General features: G+C 34.5%; 2 protein-coding genes across 2 annotated transcripts in view; one reads left to right on the top strand and one right to left on the bottom strand.

Annotated features, from left to right (window-relative positions):
* The window catches only part of LOC134838866 (ATP synthase subunit alpha, mitochondrial-like), a 494565-nt gene that overhangs the window by 313299 nt on the left and 161162 nt on the right, over nucleotides 1-20104 (top strand). The window lies entirely within an intron of this gene.
* LOC134838984 (extracellular matrix organizing protein FRAS1-like) overlaps nucleotides 3681-20104 on the bottom strand; it is a 78946-nt gene continuing 62522 nt past the window's right edge. Inside the window, exons 16-26 of the mRNA XM_063854357.1 lie at nucleotides 19887-20075; nucleotides 19164-19337; nucleotides 17792-17925; nucleotides 17187-17348; nucleotides 12957-13090; nucleotides 12383-12516; nucleotides 8844-9554; nucleotides 8208-8443; nucleotides 7560-7818; nucleotides 5069-5241; nucleotides 3681-4593 (exon numbers count right to left, since the gene is read on the bottom strand). Of these exons, the coding sequence (XP_063710427.1) occupies nucleotides 3700-4593; nucleotides 5069-5241; nucleotides 7560-7818; nucleotides 8208-8443; nucleotides 8844-9554; nucleotides 12383-12516; nucleotides 12957-13090; nucleotides 17187-17348; nucleotides 17792-17925; nucleotides 19164-19337; nucleotides 19887-20075 (3200 nt within the window). The 3' untranslated portion in view covers nucleotides 3681-3699. The remainder of the gene's footprint in view (nucleotides 4594-5068; nucleotides 5242-7559; nucleotides 7819-8207; nucleotides 8444-8843; nucleotides 9555-12382; nucleotides 12517-12956; nucleotides 13091-17186; nucleotides 17349-17791; nucleotides 17926-19163; nucleotides 19338-19886; nucleotides 20076-20104) is intronic.

The raw sequence follows: 20104 nt of genomic DNA, 5'->3' as shown, positions 1-20104 counted from the left end.
CTGACCCACTTTGTTGTCTGCAAGGTGCTTCCATAAACTTTGAGACATTTGATCCCATTCTTGTTTTTCTTTGCTAGTTAGGTCTCGTTTCCGGTATATTTTTTCAAGATTCAACTATCTATCTGCTGGAAATAAAATTGCTCGTATCAAAATGAGGTCTTGAAGGATCAGACTGCCTTTTAAGGTCTATACAGTAGTATTCGCTCTAAAAAAACGAAAAAACTTTCAAAAAAACGAAGGTTTGTACAAACTGGCAATGTTCAAATCCCGATAACTTTACGAAAAATCATCACAGTTGAAATTTTTTTTTTAATTTGAGCTCAGGACAACATCATCTTCCGAATGATATTTTAAAAAAAATCAAAAAAGGGGACTTAAGAATTGAAAACTGTCAGGAGAAAAAAAATTTAGGGTCCGTCACCGAAAATGGATATCTCAAAATAGTACAAAGGGGGACCCCTTGGATCGGAAGGGGGTCGATTTTCTGAAAGGGGGCGTCTGCCCCCCTCTAAATCCGCTGCTGATAGTACTATAAAAATTTGGGCAAAAAAGGAAGAAAAATGACTAGTAAAACAAAGGAACAAAAAAATAAAAACTTAAACATGTTTTTTTCAAAAAAACTGTTGCCGAAAATTTTGGACTTTTTTGAAGTTTTCGTTTCCCAAAATGGAGTTCAAAAACTCTAAAATTAGTTTTACTTACTCAAATTAAAGTTTCATGGCTTAGTTTTTAATTTGAACCAAGTTGAAATTAAGTTTAAGCAGGAATAAGCTGTTGTAAGCCCGCTCGCTCGCTTTAGTAGCTCGAAATTGAAATAAAATCAAAATTTTTAAGCCAGTTTTTACTCGATACTGAGAAACATTTTGAAAAGTTTTTAATGTCAATATATGCATTTTCCTCACTTTCTTCGAACAATAGTTAATCCTGCAAGTTTTGATATCAAACAAACAAAAACTTCTACGGAGTTCTGATAAAATGAAATAAGAATTAGCTGCATCAAATGCCACGTTCCAAAACGAGAGACCAAATGATGACATCGAAATATTTGCGCCCAACTCATGGTTGAATATGCGGCTCAAAATTTTTTGCTCACAAAAAGTCATCGAACTAAATTTTCCTATTGTTGTCTTTTTTGCAGTTTTTTGCCATATTCCAGACTGGCATTGCGATTCAACTTTTTTGCGACTCAAGGTTGTTTTGTTTGCGTCTAGAACTTTCACGTTGTACCATTATTTCAGCCAAAATCGGTCGTAGACCTCAAGCTAGAGGTCAAGTGAGAGCTCCTCGTCCTCACATACTACCATTGCCATAGCATGGGCAACCGGCCTTTTAAAAATAGTGCATAAAAAAACGCGAGCTTCCAAATCTTCGTTTTAAACTCCCAAACTTTCGTTTTGATTCCAAACACCTCATTTGTTAAGAGTGATAATTCGGGAAACCATCTATGAGCGAATCAAAATGAGACGGAAAATCTTGTATGGTTCTCAGGCTGTTATTAGAAAAACGTGTCTGACAAAAGCGAAATAACCCAATAAAAGTGTTCAGTACTTGAATGAAATTATTCCCGCATTCGCCAATGTGGGCTACTAGTAATGCCTCAAAATATCACTATTGACTTGAAAAGCTTTATCAGAGACGTTAACTAATAACAAATTCTTGACCCAAAATAGTCTCTTTGATTTCAGCGGAACGAGTTTGAAAATTGTCTACGACTTCAAAAGAAAAAGAAAGAAACCTATATGAAGTTGGAGTGGCATTTGCAGTCTTGAAAATCGTGTACGCATAAAACAAGACAAGACTGCTCGAAACAGGGCAAAGCCCCGAATGTCCCGACTGCCTTTTAAGGTTTATCGAGCAGTAATAACATTTTAAAAAAATATATGGAACAAAAAAATGAACTTTTTTCTTCCCAAAATTTGAGAGTTTTTGTAAAAAGCATCCCCCCACACGCCAGTTAAAGTACAAAAGGATAGATTTCTCCCCTTGTAACAAATCAATTATGGCACATGAGCTTCTTTAAACGTTATTAGCGCGAAATATATTGCGCTTTAGTTGTCCCAAATTGGCCAAAATGGCACTCTTTAAACCCCCATAACTTTACGAAAAATGATCACAGGTGAAATATCTTTTCAAAATTAAGTTCAGGACAATATTTTTTGAATGATGCAAAAAACAATCCGTCATAAAATGCTAGTTAAAAAGTCGAAAATTGTCTGAAGAAAAAAAACCACCCCGAGAACAAATACTCTGTTACTTTCGTACAGAGTTACTCACAAGGATAGCCGGTAACTGTGCAAGATAACGGGCCGTGCTGGCTTAATGATGTTCTCTAAAACGATTCCAATTTGTATTTGTAATTTTTTATAAATATTTCTGTAACTAGATATCGTTTGGAAACAATTTATTATTGAGTAGCATAGAATCTTCACAACCAGTCTTAAAAAATTACAATATATTTTTTTTCAAATTAGTGTAATTTCTTCCACGTGGTGTGATTGAAGTGTTTGGAGCGTTTCAAAAAACTATTTTTGATATCAGCAGGATTTTAAATTTTCTCTGAACTTCTTGGTTGTCTCCTTTTGGCTTTTTTAAAGTTTAAACTTGCATAACAAACTGTTATGCTAGAGCAAAAGCTTGCATAACAAACTGACCAAATTCAGCCCACAAATTCAAACTTTTTGTGTTTTTGCGAGGAAGTGCCCACAGTCAGATAACCTCTGAAACAAGTTATGATATACTGGCGAATGTTCACCTTCAAATCTTGATTTCTCAAACGTTGATCAGGATAGCTCCTGCCAATATTCTCATTTAGCATGCGGCAACGTTTCGATCATATATCTTATAGGTTGCCTGCAAAATAACAGAAACGTGACAATAAAAAATCATTTGCGCGTTGAAATCGAAAATTTACAATTTATACGTCCCCTGACTGTAGTTTTTATTTAAGAAAATCACACTCCATCACTCAAATTGCTTTGCTTTTTCAGTTCTTTATAAAGTTATTGTACTTAACGAAAACTTGCAATAAACAAATGCAATGAAGAATATCTGGCAATCCATCAATCATTTTATGCAATGCATTTTTGAAAAATCCTGACTGAAAATGGAAAATACTTTATATTTAACAATTTTTTTTTCTTGAAGTATTGCTACATGAAATTAGGTACCAAATTGTTTTGAAGATATTTTCTGTTCCATAAGAGTCAACAAAAACCGGTTAAAGTTTTAGATGAAAGATTAGTTTTTTCGCAAAATCTGTTTGCGGTCAGAACGTTGAACGTTCTATGATACTTGCACTGTTTTCTTCTTTTTTGATATTTAATTATTTTACTTAAGCAGTTTTTTCCCTCTGTTTTTAAATCAGTTTTGTAAAAGTCAATCATAGATTTCTGTTTAATCTATCCGATTCAAAAAACTCTGACTGAAAATAGTTATTCACTTGAGCTTTGGTTTTTTCTTTGACAAGAAAGTTACAGCTATCATCACCCAAATTATACAAACTAGGGGATTGCAGGTCTGGAAAGCAAAATGGTGCGCAGCTAGTGGAAGATTGATTGCTGCTGCGAATTGTTAAAAAAATTTAAGAATACAATCATATTAACACTGAATTGACGAAACATAAATATTAACAAAAAATCTATATCTAATTCTGATAAGTTATCACAAATTTACATAGCGATTACAGACCTTCAACAATTATCAAGCGTTTGTTTCTAGCAAGAAAAATGGTCGACTACCGTCAAAGCTGTCGTCCTGGTAACTTCCATATATGGGCGTGTTGTCCCGAATAGTCGTGACTTGTGGCGAGAAAACTACAGTCGGGTGCTTGACGGTGGTGTTTGACACAGTTGCTGAAGTGTTTTGATAGTTATGCTGGTTATTACTCTGACTAGTTATCGTATTGTGGTTCTGGCCTAAGGTTGTATTCGAGTTCGGGTTTTTAAGTGCCGATGCTCGTTTGGGTACCGTATTTGAGCCATTTAATTGGTTAACTCCAAAATACATTTGGCTGCTAAGATTGTTACTAAACTGTTGGCCATGCGCATGAAGTTGGTGGAAATTTCCGTGATTTTTCTCGACAACTTGTTGCTTTGCAATCAATCTATTTCTTTGGTTTTTTCGTCTGGCCATGAAAACTGCGAGAATAAAACAGGATATAAAAATAGACATGGCAATTATAGCTAGAAGGGGAGCTACAGATGGGACTGATTTCACCAAATCACCGGCTGTCATGGTTTTGTCGTTGTCGAACGTCGGAGCTGTCGGCTCTTTGCCCGTTTTCTGAGGAAAAGTCGGTTGACCAGATGTTATTGGCTTAAGAGAGGACAACGGTATTACTGTAATCAAACTTTCCATTTTCAAGGTTGCTTTATCATTCGATATCGTGTTCGCATCACCGAGATCAGAACTTGATGACGACGATGACAACTTTCTAGAACTTTCTAGACGTTTCTGAGTGATGACCACGTGGAGCATCCAAATGTCTGTCATATTTGGTTTAAGAAGAGGAGCGCTTGAGAATGAAAATTTTCTGCTCCCTTCGAAGGTGATCTCAAATTGATCTTGATTGATTACTGACACTTCGTCTTTTCGCTATAAAAACACAATTTTTAAGTTTTCTTCTAAAATCTGGTGTCAAGCTAGAACTAATTAGCCCAAAAACCAAGGCAGGGGTGAGTATTTGTCTTCATATGATGAAAACGAGTTGACTCATATTTTTTTCCTGGTTGCAAGTTATTAGTTCAAAAAACCGAAAAAATATTCAGGTATTTTCTTTTTTACGGCCGCAAATTAATCGACCTTTTTGATATTTTGGAAATTAGCTCAGAATGCTAAATCTGATTGATTGAAGTTTGTTACAAGGAAACAAAATCTGGAATATAATTTCAAATATAGTATTACTAAACCTTCTGGTAAATTTGAGTGGCATAACAGAAGAAAAGGGCTCTTTTTCCTCAACCATCACCCACCAACAACTGTAAATTTTTTTGGGGGGGGGGGGGGGGGGGAGTGGGAGGAAAAAGAGCCTAGAAAATACCTGAATAACCAGAAAAGAAATGAAACTAACAAATAGTGGCATAAGTGTGTGTATGAGGAGGTCGTTGGTCCACTGACATCCGAACATCATCCTGTCTGGTCTGTACTGGGGAATGTACCCGTTCTGTCCCCTACACACATGTGCTTCTACCACCCTCACCCCTCTCCCTCCCCCTCCAACCACTTCTGCGGTGATGACGTCATCTGAAACAAAGTTGGGTGTCCCAAATGTGTTAGATTTGGATCGGTGCAAGGCAACAGATTTTTTATGAAAATTTTATTGAGATCGATGTTATAAAATTTTTCATAACAATACTCTTGCCTTGCACGCAACCACAAAAAAATTTTCAACAGCTACGGGCAGTTTTAAATGACGGACAAAGTTAGGTGGCTATCTGTATTACTAAATTTTCGCTTTCGATCAAATTTCTCCTCAAGATAAATGTCGATCAATCAACCACAAAAAAATAATATGGACAGTATCGCAAATACAGTTACGTTGACTTGAAAAAAGGTCGACTAATTGTTCAACAGTTTTTTTTAATTCGCGACGCCCCTCGCCCTGACAAAAAAATTCCTCGCCCTCGAGTAATGGTTATAGACAACAGACAAATTTGTATGAAAAATATCAATTTCTGATTTGCAAAGCAAAGAAAACGCAATTAAATTTTGATTTGAGAGCAAACAAACAGAAAAAAAACTGCCTGCATCCAGTTTCAAGCGTTAATAATCAATTATGTGGCAATTTTAGTAACCAGTCATACATAAATTCATTAAAAACTAATTTTATTCAATTAATAATTCATTATAATCTCTCTTTTTGAAGTCAGCTTATAATCAATTATAACACAATTTAATCGATTATAATCGATTATGTCCCATTATTTTAATCCCAATTTCTAATTCATATGTTTTGCACAAAAATCAAATATAATCGTTTATAATCCGTTTTGTTTATCCATTTGGTTTTCGAACTTGCTTCTGAGTTGCCTATATTTTATGATCACAGTTGTTTCATGATGCACATTGTAGGCTTTTTTAACCACAACATCAGCAATTTATTTTAGTTTCAAGGTTGATTCGGAAAATTTGTTTTTCATCTACCGCGGTAAGCTTTCAAGTAAAATGAAAGGATCTCTATGAAACTTTTGTTTCGTGTTTAAACTTTGTGTTCAGATGAACCAAAGTGTGACAGATCTCGCTTTTAGACATTTTTTTAATAACAGAAAATATTTAACCCATGAGACGTCATTCAGTTATTGTTTTGTTGTGACGGTTATAATTGATTTTAAAATCGGTTATAATTGATTTTAAAGTTTTTTTGTATAAACAATAATCAAATATAACCGATTATATGAGATTTATAATGCCCTGGAAAATATCACGATATATACGACTTTAAATCGTTTAAACACTTACTTTTGATAATTATAATCAATTGTAATTGTCAAAAAATCATCATAACAATCAGTTATAATCAATTACTTACGCCTAAAATTGGATGCGTACAAACTGTTTTTCGAAAAAATCTAAAAGCAAAAAAAAGCAAAGCAAAAAACAAAGCCTTAAGGTTCTTTGAAATTCAAGCACAATTTATCATTGAATATTTTGTTCATAAAACTTGATAAAACGGGATCCATAGGTGACGTTTTCAGTCCGCTGAGAATTTTAAGAATTAAAATCCACTGTTAAAACAAGTAGTCGATCAAGAAATTGATGTTAGCAGTCGACCTATACACTTGTTGTTCAAGAGTGGACTTTGTCTTCCTTTTAAACAACGAATTGTGCTGAGCTTAAAAAGAACTCAAAAGTCAAACAGCAAAAACCGTCTTATGGTGCATGAAGTATAGAATCAGGGCGGATCTAGGATTTTCTCGAGGAGGGGAGATTTTCAAAAATGCTGTTGACCATCTTTTAGGTAGTCCAAATTGATTTTCAGAGCTCTTCTAATGCACTAAAAAGACCCTGTTTTGGCCAAATTTTCTGCACCTCTAGTAAAACTTTAAGAAAAAAGGCCAAAAAGGCGTTTTTAGGCATTTTTTGAAAATGTTGACCAAAAAATAGCGTATTTTTGGTTCGCGCTCCCCTCTCAAAATTAGTACATATTGGCGTCAAAGGCACCTTTAGAAAACTTTTAGGGTCCGTCAGCCAAAATATGTACAAAGGGGGGACCCTTTGGGTCGGCAGGGGGTCAAATCCCTGAGGGGAGGGGGCGTTTTCCGCACTTGCCCCTCTAGGTCCGCCCATAAAAAGAATGTTCCATACAGAAGTTTTCAGTTTTTCTCTATCTTATCAAGAAAAATGGCCAACAACAAGCCTGACTTAGTTTCTAATTCTATTTTAAATTATTTCTGTTTCCCGCTTTTTTGTTAGTTTCTGGACTTTTGCTAGTTCTGCATACCACTAATATTCTTGTTTGACTTCTAAATTGAGCTCTAACTGAGCAAAATTGAAATATTCATTTAGCATAATTTACGCGAGTAAAATATCATTTTTGGCGAATATCATAAAGTTAAGCTCACTTTTGCGATAAAGTTGAGGTAACTCTGAAGACTGTACATTTTCGTTTCTTCGGGGGAATGTGAACTTAATTATGGGCGTAAGGGGGTCATTCGACTCGTAAGGGATGACGCGTAAGTCCAATTTGTCAATTCTCAGCTGAATCGTGAATGTCATCTCGTTTGAAGTGTTGCACTTGATGAGTCTATCTGGGCCTTGAGTTTTGTCGGAGCAAGGCAGCATGTAAATTGACAAATGTCCACCAAAAAATGCAGAGTCTCTCTAAACATTTTTTGATAAAATTTTAAAGTTATTTTTTGAAAATAAAATAATAAAAAGACTCATTTGATTTAAAAAATAGCCATGATTGAAGCCCGTTTAGATTTTACAAAAAAATGTCTCGAAAAAAATTACTTGGGTTTGCAAATTAATTTTCTGATTGCTCGATAACTAGGAGTGTTTTTAACTAGAGCTAAAAAAACATCATAATAACTTCTACGACGAGCCAATATATCTAAAACATCACTCTCAAAATTTGTTGACCCAGTCGAGTTTTTTTATCATGTATTCTATTAAAAAATATATATAATTTTTAAAACGCCACCGATGTTTACAATAAATTTGGCAACATATTATAACAAAAAATTATTAAACAAAAATTGAGAACTCACAGCTAGCGAAGTTATGGTGACATCCCAGTTTTTACTATTCAAGTACGTGGATCCCTTTTCAGCGACATCAACAAAATAACTTCCCCCGGTGGAGGAAACAAACTGGGGTTTTCTAACTGTAGAAGCGACTAGTTGTTCGCTGTTCCCATTAGACAACGCTTTGCTCGTTAGATTCAACTGAAGAGCATCCGAACTTCCTTCTCGGACGAATGAAATACTGTTCGGAAATAGATGCGCTGAAAAATTCATACTTTTTCCATACAAATATTTGAAGAGAACGCCATTTAATTGTAATAATTTCAAAGTTTATGTAAATACATGCTATAAGTAAAATTAATTTTTCTATATTTTAGGAGACTACATTTTTCAAGTTATACTTTCAAGGGATGCTAAAAATGGAATAAGGCAGAGGTGATAAAATTTTGGACAAAAAATAATTTAGGAAAAACTAAAAATTTAGAAGAATAGTTATCATCAAAGTTTTAGCCTAATAAGTTTCTCACCTAACAATATATTATTACCCTAAACAAAAGTTTCAGAACTTTGACGCAGATAGTATTGACCATTTATTAGAAACCGCATCTATAAAGTTTAATTTAGTTGTATTAAGAAAAGTTTTCTTGAACAAAAACGTACCCGAGAAAATTTCGCCGTTTTCTGAGCGTTGCTGTCTTGCAATACCATTGTACCATTCTTCTTTTGTATTTTTCGCCGTTGAATAGGTGTAGATGAACTCAATGTCAATCCCAGCAGTTTTCGATTCAAACAAATCCGAAGCTCCGGCAAAAGTAGACTTTGGTGAAAATTCAATTTCGTGTACATAAATCGGAACTTTCGTTTTTATGACTGGAAGTGTTTGGTGGTGTGAAACTTTAAAGTACTCTTTTTGGACAACGTTGCATTTTTCGAATAAAATCTTCAGCGTAAAATTAGCGTAAAATTTCCAACTGCAAGTCTTAAAATCCAAATTTGAATATAGATTGCGTGCGACAGCGCTTCGAAACTCAGTAGAGTCGTGCTGACCTGGAAAAAATGGATCCGAAACCCAATTTTTGAAACCGATATTCGATTCAACGTTGTTAGGATACTGGCAAATATTATTCCATAAGTTATCCCTATCCTGAAAATCGAAACCGGAGTTCAAAACCAGATTTCTTGGTTCGACTGGAATGCTTCCTATTGAAATGTATGGGTAGAAGTTGGCTCGGATCGGAACTGAGACTTCGAACTGGAGAACGTTCGGTTCAATGAACTCGGGAGTAACGATGGTGTCAAGTGATGACGTCAGATGACAGTTGTTCAGCATTTCATTTTTTATGGTCAAAAGTTCGCTCGGAACTTGTTCGCCTGAAAAAAAAACATGAAGTAACAAGGATAGCCGGTTACTGTGCAAAGAGAACATTTTTTTTTACAAAAACAATTTTTTTTTCAAAGTAGTGTCGTTTTTTCCGCATGTTGTGATAAAAAGTTCTGAGCGAAAAAAAGAACTTACGCATATTTGATAGTCATAGTAAAAAGGCCATTCGGAAAACAGTTTTTGAAGAAAATTGACTAGAAAAACGAAAAAAAATTTTGCAGAACTTTTTGGAATTTTTAATCTCTATATAAAAAATGGCGCAAAAAACATAAAAACTACTTTTATTTGAGTACAAGTACGTTTTCACGGCTTGAAGTAAGCTTAAATAAGCCATCGTAAGCCTACACGCTCACACCATACTAGTACGAAATTGGACCAAAAATCAAAAATTTCAAACCGATTTTTCTCGACTCAGAGAAAACAAAATTTTTTGGAAGTTTTTTAAAGTCATTCGAATCACAATTGAAAGGGATTTAATATGATATATTTTTCGACCCATTCCGATAATTATTTGTGGTACCTGATTTTGAGTGGAAAACAAAAGAAAAAAAAGGATAGCCCGTTACTGTGCAAGTAGCACAGAATGTTCCGACCATAGTTCTCAGAATGAAGCTAAAAAACTCCAAAAACTAGTTTTACTTGCTTAAAACTAAGTTTAAAGGTCTGAAATCAGGTGTAATTCAGCTTGTAAGCCTGCTCGTTTGCTTTATTTGCTCGAATTAAGACAAAAATTAAAAAACCGGTTTTTCTCAACTCTGGGAAAAATTTTTGGAATTTTTTTGAAGTGGTTCGAATCACGACTGAAAGGGTTTCAATATGATATATCACTCAACCCAGCCCAATGATTGGTTGTGATTTTGTTGGGAAAACAAAAAAAAAACTATAAATATAAACTAAAACAAAAATTCGAATACAAAAATCCTCCCCATTTTTCAAATGGTCGGAGCAAAAAGAAAACCAAAAGTAGAAAGAAAACCAAAAACTGTAACCTGGTATAAAAAAAATTAGACTTCAACTAAATCTATCGGGGCTTTGTTCTATTTGTTTGCAATAAGCATCATCAAAAAGTTATGACACGAATTCTTTTCGCTCATTGAAATTTTGAGTCCTTCATGCTTTCGAATATGTCATTTACTTTTCAGCATTATTTGAGTTATGTTAATTTCAGTCGGACTGTAGTCACTGTTAAGCAGCCCGAAGCTTCTAAACAAATCGACGACCTCATTAGTTTCTAAAAAGTATTGAAGATGAACAAAGTATGTGGAATATATCTAAAATAATTGGCTTTATCTCTCATATATTGCCCTAGTGTTCCGACTTTCGTTGAGAGGTACAAATTAAAATTTCGGTTCGGGGTCGTTTATTTTTTCCAGACGTTTCGTTTTTTTATTGATATTTAATACATCCCATTGTAGTTTCAATTAGCGTAGGATGAGTTTGAAAATTGACCGTTAAGTTCAGTCGGAACAATCAGGGCTTCGCTGATGAAAAAAAAATAACCTTCATTTTTCCAAAAAATTTCATCAAGTTTTCAAAAAAAACAATTCAGGATTTGATAATATAAATTTTTGAACCACGCTGAATTTTTCCAATTTATAGCAATGCAATTTAATTCTTTCAATTTTGGAATTTTCAAATTTTCAAATTTAGTAGTTGGAATTTTTTAATTGATTTTCTTTTCGATAAACAATGTATTGCGCTAACCTTTATGGGTTAACAAAATATTCAACGCTCTGTCCTACCACGAGCAATTTAGTGTTAGTTTTACAGCAGGGGCCGATCTAGAATTTTCTCAAGAAGGCGGATATTCAAAACAAAAACCGAAAATTTTTCAACTTATTTTAGGTCGACTAAGTTGATTTCCCGAGCTCTCCCGAATCACTCGATTTACCATTTTTGCTGAATTTTCGGCAACAGGCACAACAGACCAAAAAGGCAATTTTTCTTAAAATTTTTTACCAAAAAAATGAGTTTTTTTGGCGCACACTACTCCTGAAATTAGTATATAAATAGAAAATATTTAGGGTCAGTCAGCCACAAATGGATAAAAAAAAGTTCAAAGGGTGACACTTTGGGTTGGCAGGGTGTTCAATTTCTGAAGAGGGTGGGAATGTGTCCGCGCCCGTCCCACCGCTAAATCCGCTACTTCATACTATTTTGTAGTGATGAAGTTATATTATCGAACTTATGCAGACTATGCATATCTTGATAAACTATTTGAGTAAAAGTTACTCCGCAAAATTGTTGTGGCATTTCATCATTTTCATTTTCCCAATTCAATCAATTGATTTCTCAATTGAATCAAGTATTTTTGGACCGATGTAAAATTTTCAATGATATGTCCATGCTATGGAACTTCTTATCTCAGATCTTTTAAATTTGTATGGTCTGTTTTTATTAGTTCAAATGAAATTGGCAACAGAATTGTTTTCAACGGCATTTTTGAAAATAAAATCAAAAGAAATGGATTTTTAGCGCACCATTTCAAACACCATCATTGAATTATTTCCAAAATCCTACAATTTTTTTACCTTCTGGTTACAGGATTTTTTTAATAACAACATGACCATAAAAAAACAATAGCGTTTTCAATCTTTAATCATTGAGGTTCAAAATTGAAAAAAAAGTATTGAAATTTTTATCGTCAATTTTTTCGTCATACCATTTTTATCATACAATTCCATTGTATGGAAAAAATGGTTATCATGTGATTTTCATACGATTTTTTTATTCCATGGAATTGTATGGAATCGTATAATAAACATTTTTTCCATAGTATTGAATTGAATGATACGCGTTTTTTGTCAACCCGGGGTACCTTTTTGGCCGTTTGTGCCGACAGCCGTGGTTACACATTGTACTCGGAATCCAGGCACCACGAACATCGGATCCAGAACCTGCCAGAACCACGAAGTGTGCAGAATGTTCTCGTCCACCGGAATCGTCATTGATCTGCATTAAAAAAAAACTATATAAAATTATAGTTAATAATTGCAAAAAATAAGCGCCGAAAAACAGAGCAAAATCAGTGACTATAATCTAATAGAAGCGGGCTAGCATTTTTCCCGGTTTTCCCTGACGCGTGGGACCTCTGATTTTTGGTTGTTTTGATGGCCTTTGGACTTTTTGGTTTTAAATTTAGGCGTGAACTGATCATAAATTAAACTTTCTGACCCACTAATTTGCCCATTTTTCATTTTTAGTGAAATAACTTTTGCTGGTTTTTTTGACGTTTTTGTCCCGACCGAATGAGTTAAATAAGAACTAAAATTGTTTTTGCGAGTTAAATTATCTTTTGTATCTTCTCTTAAATTTTAGGCTCACCTGGAGGGCTAAAAAACTTTTTTCGGGTTAAAAAATCTTCTCTATCTTTTTTTAAACTTCAGGCTCACCTTGACTCGGAAGAGCGACTGAATATCCTCCATGTGTAGAGGGTGCGTGAGTTGTTCACGTGTGAACATGCAGAGATGAGTTCATTGAAGTGAGTTTTGTTCACGGGGTTGAAGTCGTACTTCGGATCACAGCCCTGGAAATCAGAAAACTATTAGCAACATTTTGAAGTTCAGTTTCTTTTTGGGCAGAAAAATCATAGTTTTTGAAAGTAATTTTTTATTTTCATTGAAAATTGACGCTCGGGCCAAATGAAAAACATAATTAGTTTGCGATCATTTTGCGTGAAAATTAACTGAATTGAAAACTTCCATGTTGGCCAATTTGTTGGAATAACTTATGCCCAGTATATTGTTTTATATCTGTTTATAATTTATATAAAACGTTTAAAGGCTAGGTCCGAATATTCGAGCCTTACGAAGTTCTGCGCTCTAACTTAGTCCTTTTAATTGTTTTGAAGAAAGTGACAGAATGTTTATGCTTGGAGTAGTTTTTCTGCGCTTTAATTTTGTCCTTTTCATTGTTTTGAAGAAAGTGACAGAATGTTTATGCTTGGAGTAGTTTTTTTATTCAATCAATTTTCAATTTTTAACTAAGCGTTTTTGATGGAATTTTTTCATACCAACTGAAGAATTCTGTTGACAGAGATCTAAAAGAAAAATATATTTTTCCACCTGTGATCTTTTTGGTAAATATTCTGACAAGTTTGCGATTGAAAACGCGCGACATGTTGCGTTTTTATAACACGAGTAAACTGCGAGTTGAAATGAGCAGGGTTGGCAAAATGTAAGTTAAAAACAAAAATAACAAACTAACTGTTATTTATCGAAAAAAAAACATGTTATTTTTGTTAAATTGTTAATTGAATTAACATATCAACAAGAGTTGAGTTTCTTGAACAGCAACGCCAACTTTCCGGCTTTCTCAACGCCGAGTTGAGCACGAAGCTTCCCATACGTCAGGTGAGATTTTTCGCTCTGTAGTTTGTCAAGTGAAACTGCAATTGGTTTGAAAATTTTTTTTCATCCGTTCGGGATTCGCTACAATCGTTTCGGAACAAGCATGCAGTATAGTTGCGTTGTGTTTTTCTAAGAATTACTCGTATTTCTAAGAAATAGCTAACATCACTGTTAGAAATTATAAATAACACTGTAAGTTAAATTAAATGTTAAATAACATGCCAACCCTGGAAATGAGGCAAGTCATTCGATCTTATTAAAAAATACGAGACGCTTAAAACATCCTTTTGTAATTTACATAGCGTGTAGGGGATAAAATGAAAAAAAAAACAAAGAAAAATAGAATTGAATGATCCAAATGTCTGTTAAAGTCGATGGAATAGTGTTCACTTTGTTAGAAAAAGTTTTATAATGAATTTTTTTTCGCGGAACTTTGAAGCAAAAAACTGAATTTAGTTAGAAAGTAAATGATGCGCTTAGAAAGAAGCTATTAGGACTAATAAAGATATGCAAAAAATGAACTGATTTTGTGAACATTTTTCAATTTCATGAGCCGTTTGAATTGACACTGTTTTTTAAACTAACCAGTTTAAGAAAAAATGAGTGAACAAACAATTTTTTTTCCACTGGAAAATCGACAGCTTACAAAACACTCGAGACTATTTTAATAACATTTTTTGCACATTATACATTTGGTTATTCGAGAGCCTTATTTGCCTTTTTTCGAGGAAACAAATTCGAATCAAACTTGAAAATTAAAACCACAAAAAAATAAAATGTGAAACACTGCAAAAAAGTTGCAGAAAATTTATTTAAAAAATCATAACTGCTAAGCAAGTCTACTCGCATCAGGGCATAGCCCTGAGTGTTCCGAATGTCTGTTAAGGTCGATGGACTAGTGTTCAATTTGTTAGAAAAAATTACAAGAAAAACATTAGAAAATTTCTTAGATTCTTTTTAAAAATCATTCCCCCTTTTGAAGGCCACAAGTTTACAAAAAAGGATCACTGATCAATTATATTTTTGTAATATAAGGTACAAAGTGATCTATTTTGCGGACAACAAAATTTTTAAATAGCACGCCTCAGTTCATTTTGGATTGAGTTCAAAGACGGGTTAAATCTTCGCTTACGCGTTAATTGTTCCGTTCGTAAGACTGGCAATCTTTAAACCCCCGCGATTTCGTGAAAACAATCACAGGCGAAACATATTTTTTTCACATTCGAGCTCAAAACATTAATATCTTTTGAATGTTAAAAATCAATTCTGCCAAAGAATGCTTTTCAAAAAGTCGAGATTTGTCTGAAAAATAGTTGGAACAATTAAAGGTAAATTGTTTCAGAAGCCAAATAGACCAGGAGAATTGCTGAAGTTATCAAATATTTTTGCCGCAAATTTATCCAAATTTAGATCTTTTTACCCTTTACAATATGTTTTAATTGTGTTACGAGTTATTTATATCGTTTGAGAATAATTTAAAAAATTAAATCACTTCATATTCAAACGGTTAAATATATTTCATCAAGGTCCAAAAATCTTGTTTTTGACTATCTAAGCTACTACAACTGATTTTTTTCTCATTTATAACAAGTACGCGCTAAATTGAAAGATGTGCTTGAATTTGAGCAAAAAAAAACAGCCTGTAGGTTCATTTGACTTCTCATTCTACATTTCTACCCAAAAAAAAAAACAACACGGAATAACAAAAACAGTTGCAAAATAGTTTTTTTAGTCTTCCGCAGATTCCAAATTTCTTCAAAAAATAGCAAAAAAACTTGCAAAGACATTTTTTATAATACAATGAGTTTTTGCGGCTTATGAAAACGTTTTTTCATTCTATAACATAAACACAGACAGAAAAGCTTCAACAACTTCATTTTGTTTGGAAAATATCAATATTCATCATTTTAAACAATCGTATTTAAAAGCTTTACTATGATTGCCACACAAGGAAATTACGACGAGCACATTTGCTCTTGATGTAATGCCTTAGATAGTTATAAAGCTGATAGTTATATAGAAGGAACAAAACTCCTAACAGAATTTGCAAGTCTTAGAAGAAAATTTGCATTAAGATTTTGTTATCTTTCAAAGCAAAATTTCGAACCGGTTTTTCTTTCATTTGAAAATTTTTCAATGTCGAACAAAACACGACTGAAAGAGTTCGAATATGACAATCAACCATCCTTATTGATAAATAATTGTGGCACTAGTTACCACGGAAAAAAGTTTGAAAAAATTCAATTAAACCCACGTGAAGACAAATGTGCGCCAAATTTCTAGTTATCGGAACAAATCTTTTTTGATTTCTGCCTTTCGACTGATTGAAGCAATCTGATATCCCATTCGGAAAAAAATGTCGGAAGAGGGTTTTCTATCTAATCGATCACAAGTCTTGGCCAAATTCAATCTTTTGATTTTACTGTACAGAAACTATCCATTTTGTATGTCAATTTCTCTGAAAATCTGCAATTGTAATTGAAACATTGAAGCTACGAATATTAAATTTCTTTATCATGCTTCGACTTTTTTTTATCGATTGGCTTCGATTTATGGCTGAGGAGTTAACATTATTGTCTAGTAAACTTGAAGACGGGAATTCTTTTATTTCAGGCTAGCAATAGCCTGTAATAAATCACTATTTGATCAGAAATCAGATTTTAAAAAAAGTTTTTAGAGACCCCACGTTTCATTTAAACATTTCAGAAATAATTTTCTGGCCAAATTTTCTGCTTGGAATCAATTATTTTGTGTCAGAAATAAGGAATTCGTTACAACGGGAATTTATATGCATCATAGCTTGACTTTTGATGAAGATGTTCTTTTTTTATAGCGATAAAATTGCAAAATTTATCGAATGATCTGCAAAATCGTCAGATCGTGTATTCGATCCCATCGTGCTTTGAAATCGTCAGATCGTGTATTCGATCCCATGCCATGGCAATGATAGTGTGTGAGGACAAGCTCTCACTTGACCTTCAGCTTTAGGTCTACCACAACCTGACCGAATTTGGCTGCAATAGTGGTACCACGTAAAAGTTCTAGACGCAAAAAAACGGCCTTGAGTCGCAAAAAAACAGCTTCGCTCAGCAAAAATAACACTGTCTGGAACGTGGGGAGATAATACAAATGGACTATCCTCGACAGGACTTTTAAGGCCTACTGATAGCTCCTCTGCGATTCGCAGGAACTACAATTATTATTAAAATAGCCCGTAGAACTGCAAAATTTATCGAAGGAAATTCGGGCTCGTAGAAAAGTTTATGGACCAACCGACAGACATACAAGTGGGACCCCACTTATGACAGTGTTGTCCAGTTGCTCCTCCCTCTCCACGCTCATCTGACTGAGGGGGACTATTTTGGGGGGCAGGGGGAATGCGAGCAGGTGGGATTCGTACTCCTGGTCACGGATGTAAACCAATGTTTTGTTCCTCTGAAACAAAAAATAAGCTAAGCTGAAACCAAACTTCTCATTATTCTAGGAAAAGAAAAATTAAGCTTATATCGGCTCTGAACGGTGCCCTAGTCATCAAGGAAGGCTATCTTGCAATATCTTGCAAGAATCTTGCAAGATTATTTTAAAAACGACGCATCTCTTTTAAAAACGACTTTTTGAAGAGATGCGTCATTTTTAAAATAATCTTGCAAGATTCTTGCAAGATCTTGCAAGATAACCTCTCTTGATCGACTAGGGTGTTCCGTTCCGATGATAAAACATAAATTAAGTACAAAAAGTTCATTTTGAGAAAATATCGATAAACATTTTTGCTGCATTTTTTCTTGATAAATAGAATCTTTTGACATATATTAGTGAAAAAAAATGGAAACACGAGGGGAAACAGAGGTCATGGTTTTATACTTGTTGTTAATTCTCACCTTCGAGTAGAGCATTTCTTTTGAGTCCTGATTGGTCAATTTCAGAATGAAACTTTCAAACGAATCCCATCTGCCGTCGGGAAGAATCTTCACCGTAACGACCTTCTCGACATCTCCGGGCCCAAAAGTTAGAGCTGAAAAAATACAAATTAAATAGATCTCGGATCATTTGGGGGATCTTGTTTACAATCTACACTATCTAAGCGACTAAATAATTTCCTCATCTGTAAAGAATTAGTTCAATACTAGCAGTGCAATTTAAAAAAAAACTAGGCGTGAACATTTTTGCAACTTTGTTTCAAATCCCCTCCTTCAAATCCCCCTTTGCAAAAGAGGGGGTTGAGGGAACAGTTAACAATATCAGGGGCGGATTTAGGGGGGGGGGCGGGGGGGCGGACGCCCCCCCCCCCTCAGGGATTCGACCCCCTGCCGACCCAAAGGGTCCCCCCTTTGATACTTTTTCAGAAATCCATTTTTGGCGGACCGACCCTAAAATTTTTCTAAAGGCGCCTTCGGCGCCAATATATACTAACTTTGAGGGGGAGCGCGCGCCAAAAAAAACGCAATTTTTTTGTCAAAATTTTTCAAAAAGTGCCCAAAAACGGCTTTTTTGACTGTTTTTTCAAAAATTTGCCTGCGGCGCAGAAAATTTTGCCAAAATAGGCGCAAAACAGTGCTTTGGGAAAAATCAATTTGGTCGACCTAAAAAAAAAAAAAAGGTCGTCAAAATTTTGGAAAATTTTTCGAAAATCCGCCCCCCCCCCCCCCCTCGAGAAAATCCTAGATCCGCCCCTGAACAATATCCCATATGGTTGTTACAATACTGTTCATAGTCGCCCAAAATCCAAAACCTGTACTCAGGTGAGAATTTAGGATTTTCTCTTTTCTCGAGGGAGGTGATTTTCAAAAGTTATGATGACCTTCTTTAAGTTCGATCCAATTGAACCAAATTTTGCGAGCTTTCTCAAAATGCCATAATTAAAACGCCTTTTTTTCACTAAATATTCTGGGCCGCTTGCAAGTTTTGAAAAAAAATCAAGCCAAAAAGTTCGTTTTTTGGTGTTTTTTGGAATGTTTTGACCAAAAAATCGCATTTTCTCAGTGTGCACTCATTCTCAAACTCAGTTTATTGGCGCCAAAGGCGCCTTTAGAAAAAATTACAAGTCGTTCGATCAAAAAAAAAGATATCGTCAATGACCAATACTAAAATTGATGCAATGTTTAAAGTTTTGGATGACTAAACGCTTTCTTTTATTCTGTAATACTAACTGAGAATTCATGTTTTTTATCCAAAGGGGGAGAGGGTTGGGGTTGTTAGTTAACAAAATATCTCAAGCTCCGTTTCTTGTGTGTTCATTTTTATTTCGCTGACCTTTCTGAATGGGTTCGTAGTCGCTCTCGTCTGCTGTTCCGTCAAATGAAGTGACGAATACTCGGTTAGTGGTAGTCAAGTCTCCTTCCCTCTTCACAAGCACTTTCAATTCACTTGAAGAAGCTGCTCTTTCTTCCACAGTATAGGAGGCCTTCTCAAAGTACACGTTGGGAGCTGAAATATTTCACAATAAGTGTCTGGGTGGTCCGGCAAATAAGACGACAGGACATTAGGACGACAACCAATTGATGGGATTTTAAGACGACATTACACGCAATTCTCAACGTTGTATTTCTGAGAAATATATTTAGTTTAAACTCGAACTGTTCATTTATATGTTTTTAAGCTCATTTGTCGTCTTATTGTCTTGTCGTCTTATTTTCCTGTCGTCTTAATGACCTGTTGTCTTAATGACATGCCCTCTTATTTTCCTAGCACCAAGTGTCTGATGTAAAAATTTAATTTTTCTTATCCTAAAATTGAAATTCTTGTTTTTTTTTGTTCTATCCAATATTGTTAAGTTTTGAATTTAGTTTTGATTTTCGACTTTTTCTAACAAATATAGATGAAATTTGAGATCCATTAATTGTTTCTGATCAAGTCTGGACAATATAAATGATTTTTTGCCCAACTCAATAACTGGCAATAACACTATTGATTTTAAAATAAGTTGCAGAAATGTCGAAAACAATGATGGCAAATTTCAAGGTCCTTTATTCTCACCATCATCATCCCAAACTTTCAGCATAACTTGACTGGGTTCCCGGATGACAGGGGTGAACATCAAATCTGAACTGGGGGGCTTGGGATTCTTCAAGGGGCGCAAAGTGATGCTGACTTCAAATAACTCGAACATGGATTTGAAACTGTTGTCGTTGTGAAGTTCGAACCTGCACAAACCGTTTCTCTCATCTGAATAAAAACATTAGTAATCAGAAGGA

Source organism: Symsagittifera roscoffensis, chromosome 2 (genome assembly GCF_963678635.1).
Source record: "Symsagittifera roscoffensis chromosome 2, txSymRosc1.1, whole genome shotgun sequence".
Classification (NCBI taxonomy): Eukaryota; Metazoa; Xenacoelomorpha; order Acoela; family Convolutidae; genus Symsagittifera; species Symsagittifera roscoffensis.
This window is presented reverse-complemented; position numbering and strand designations above follow the sequence as displayed.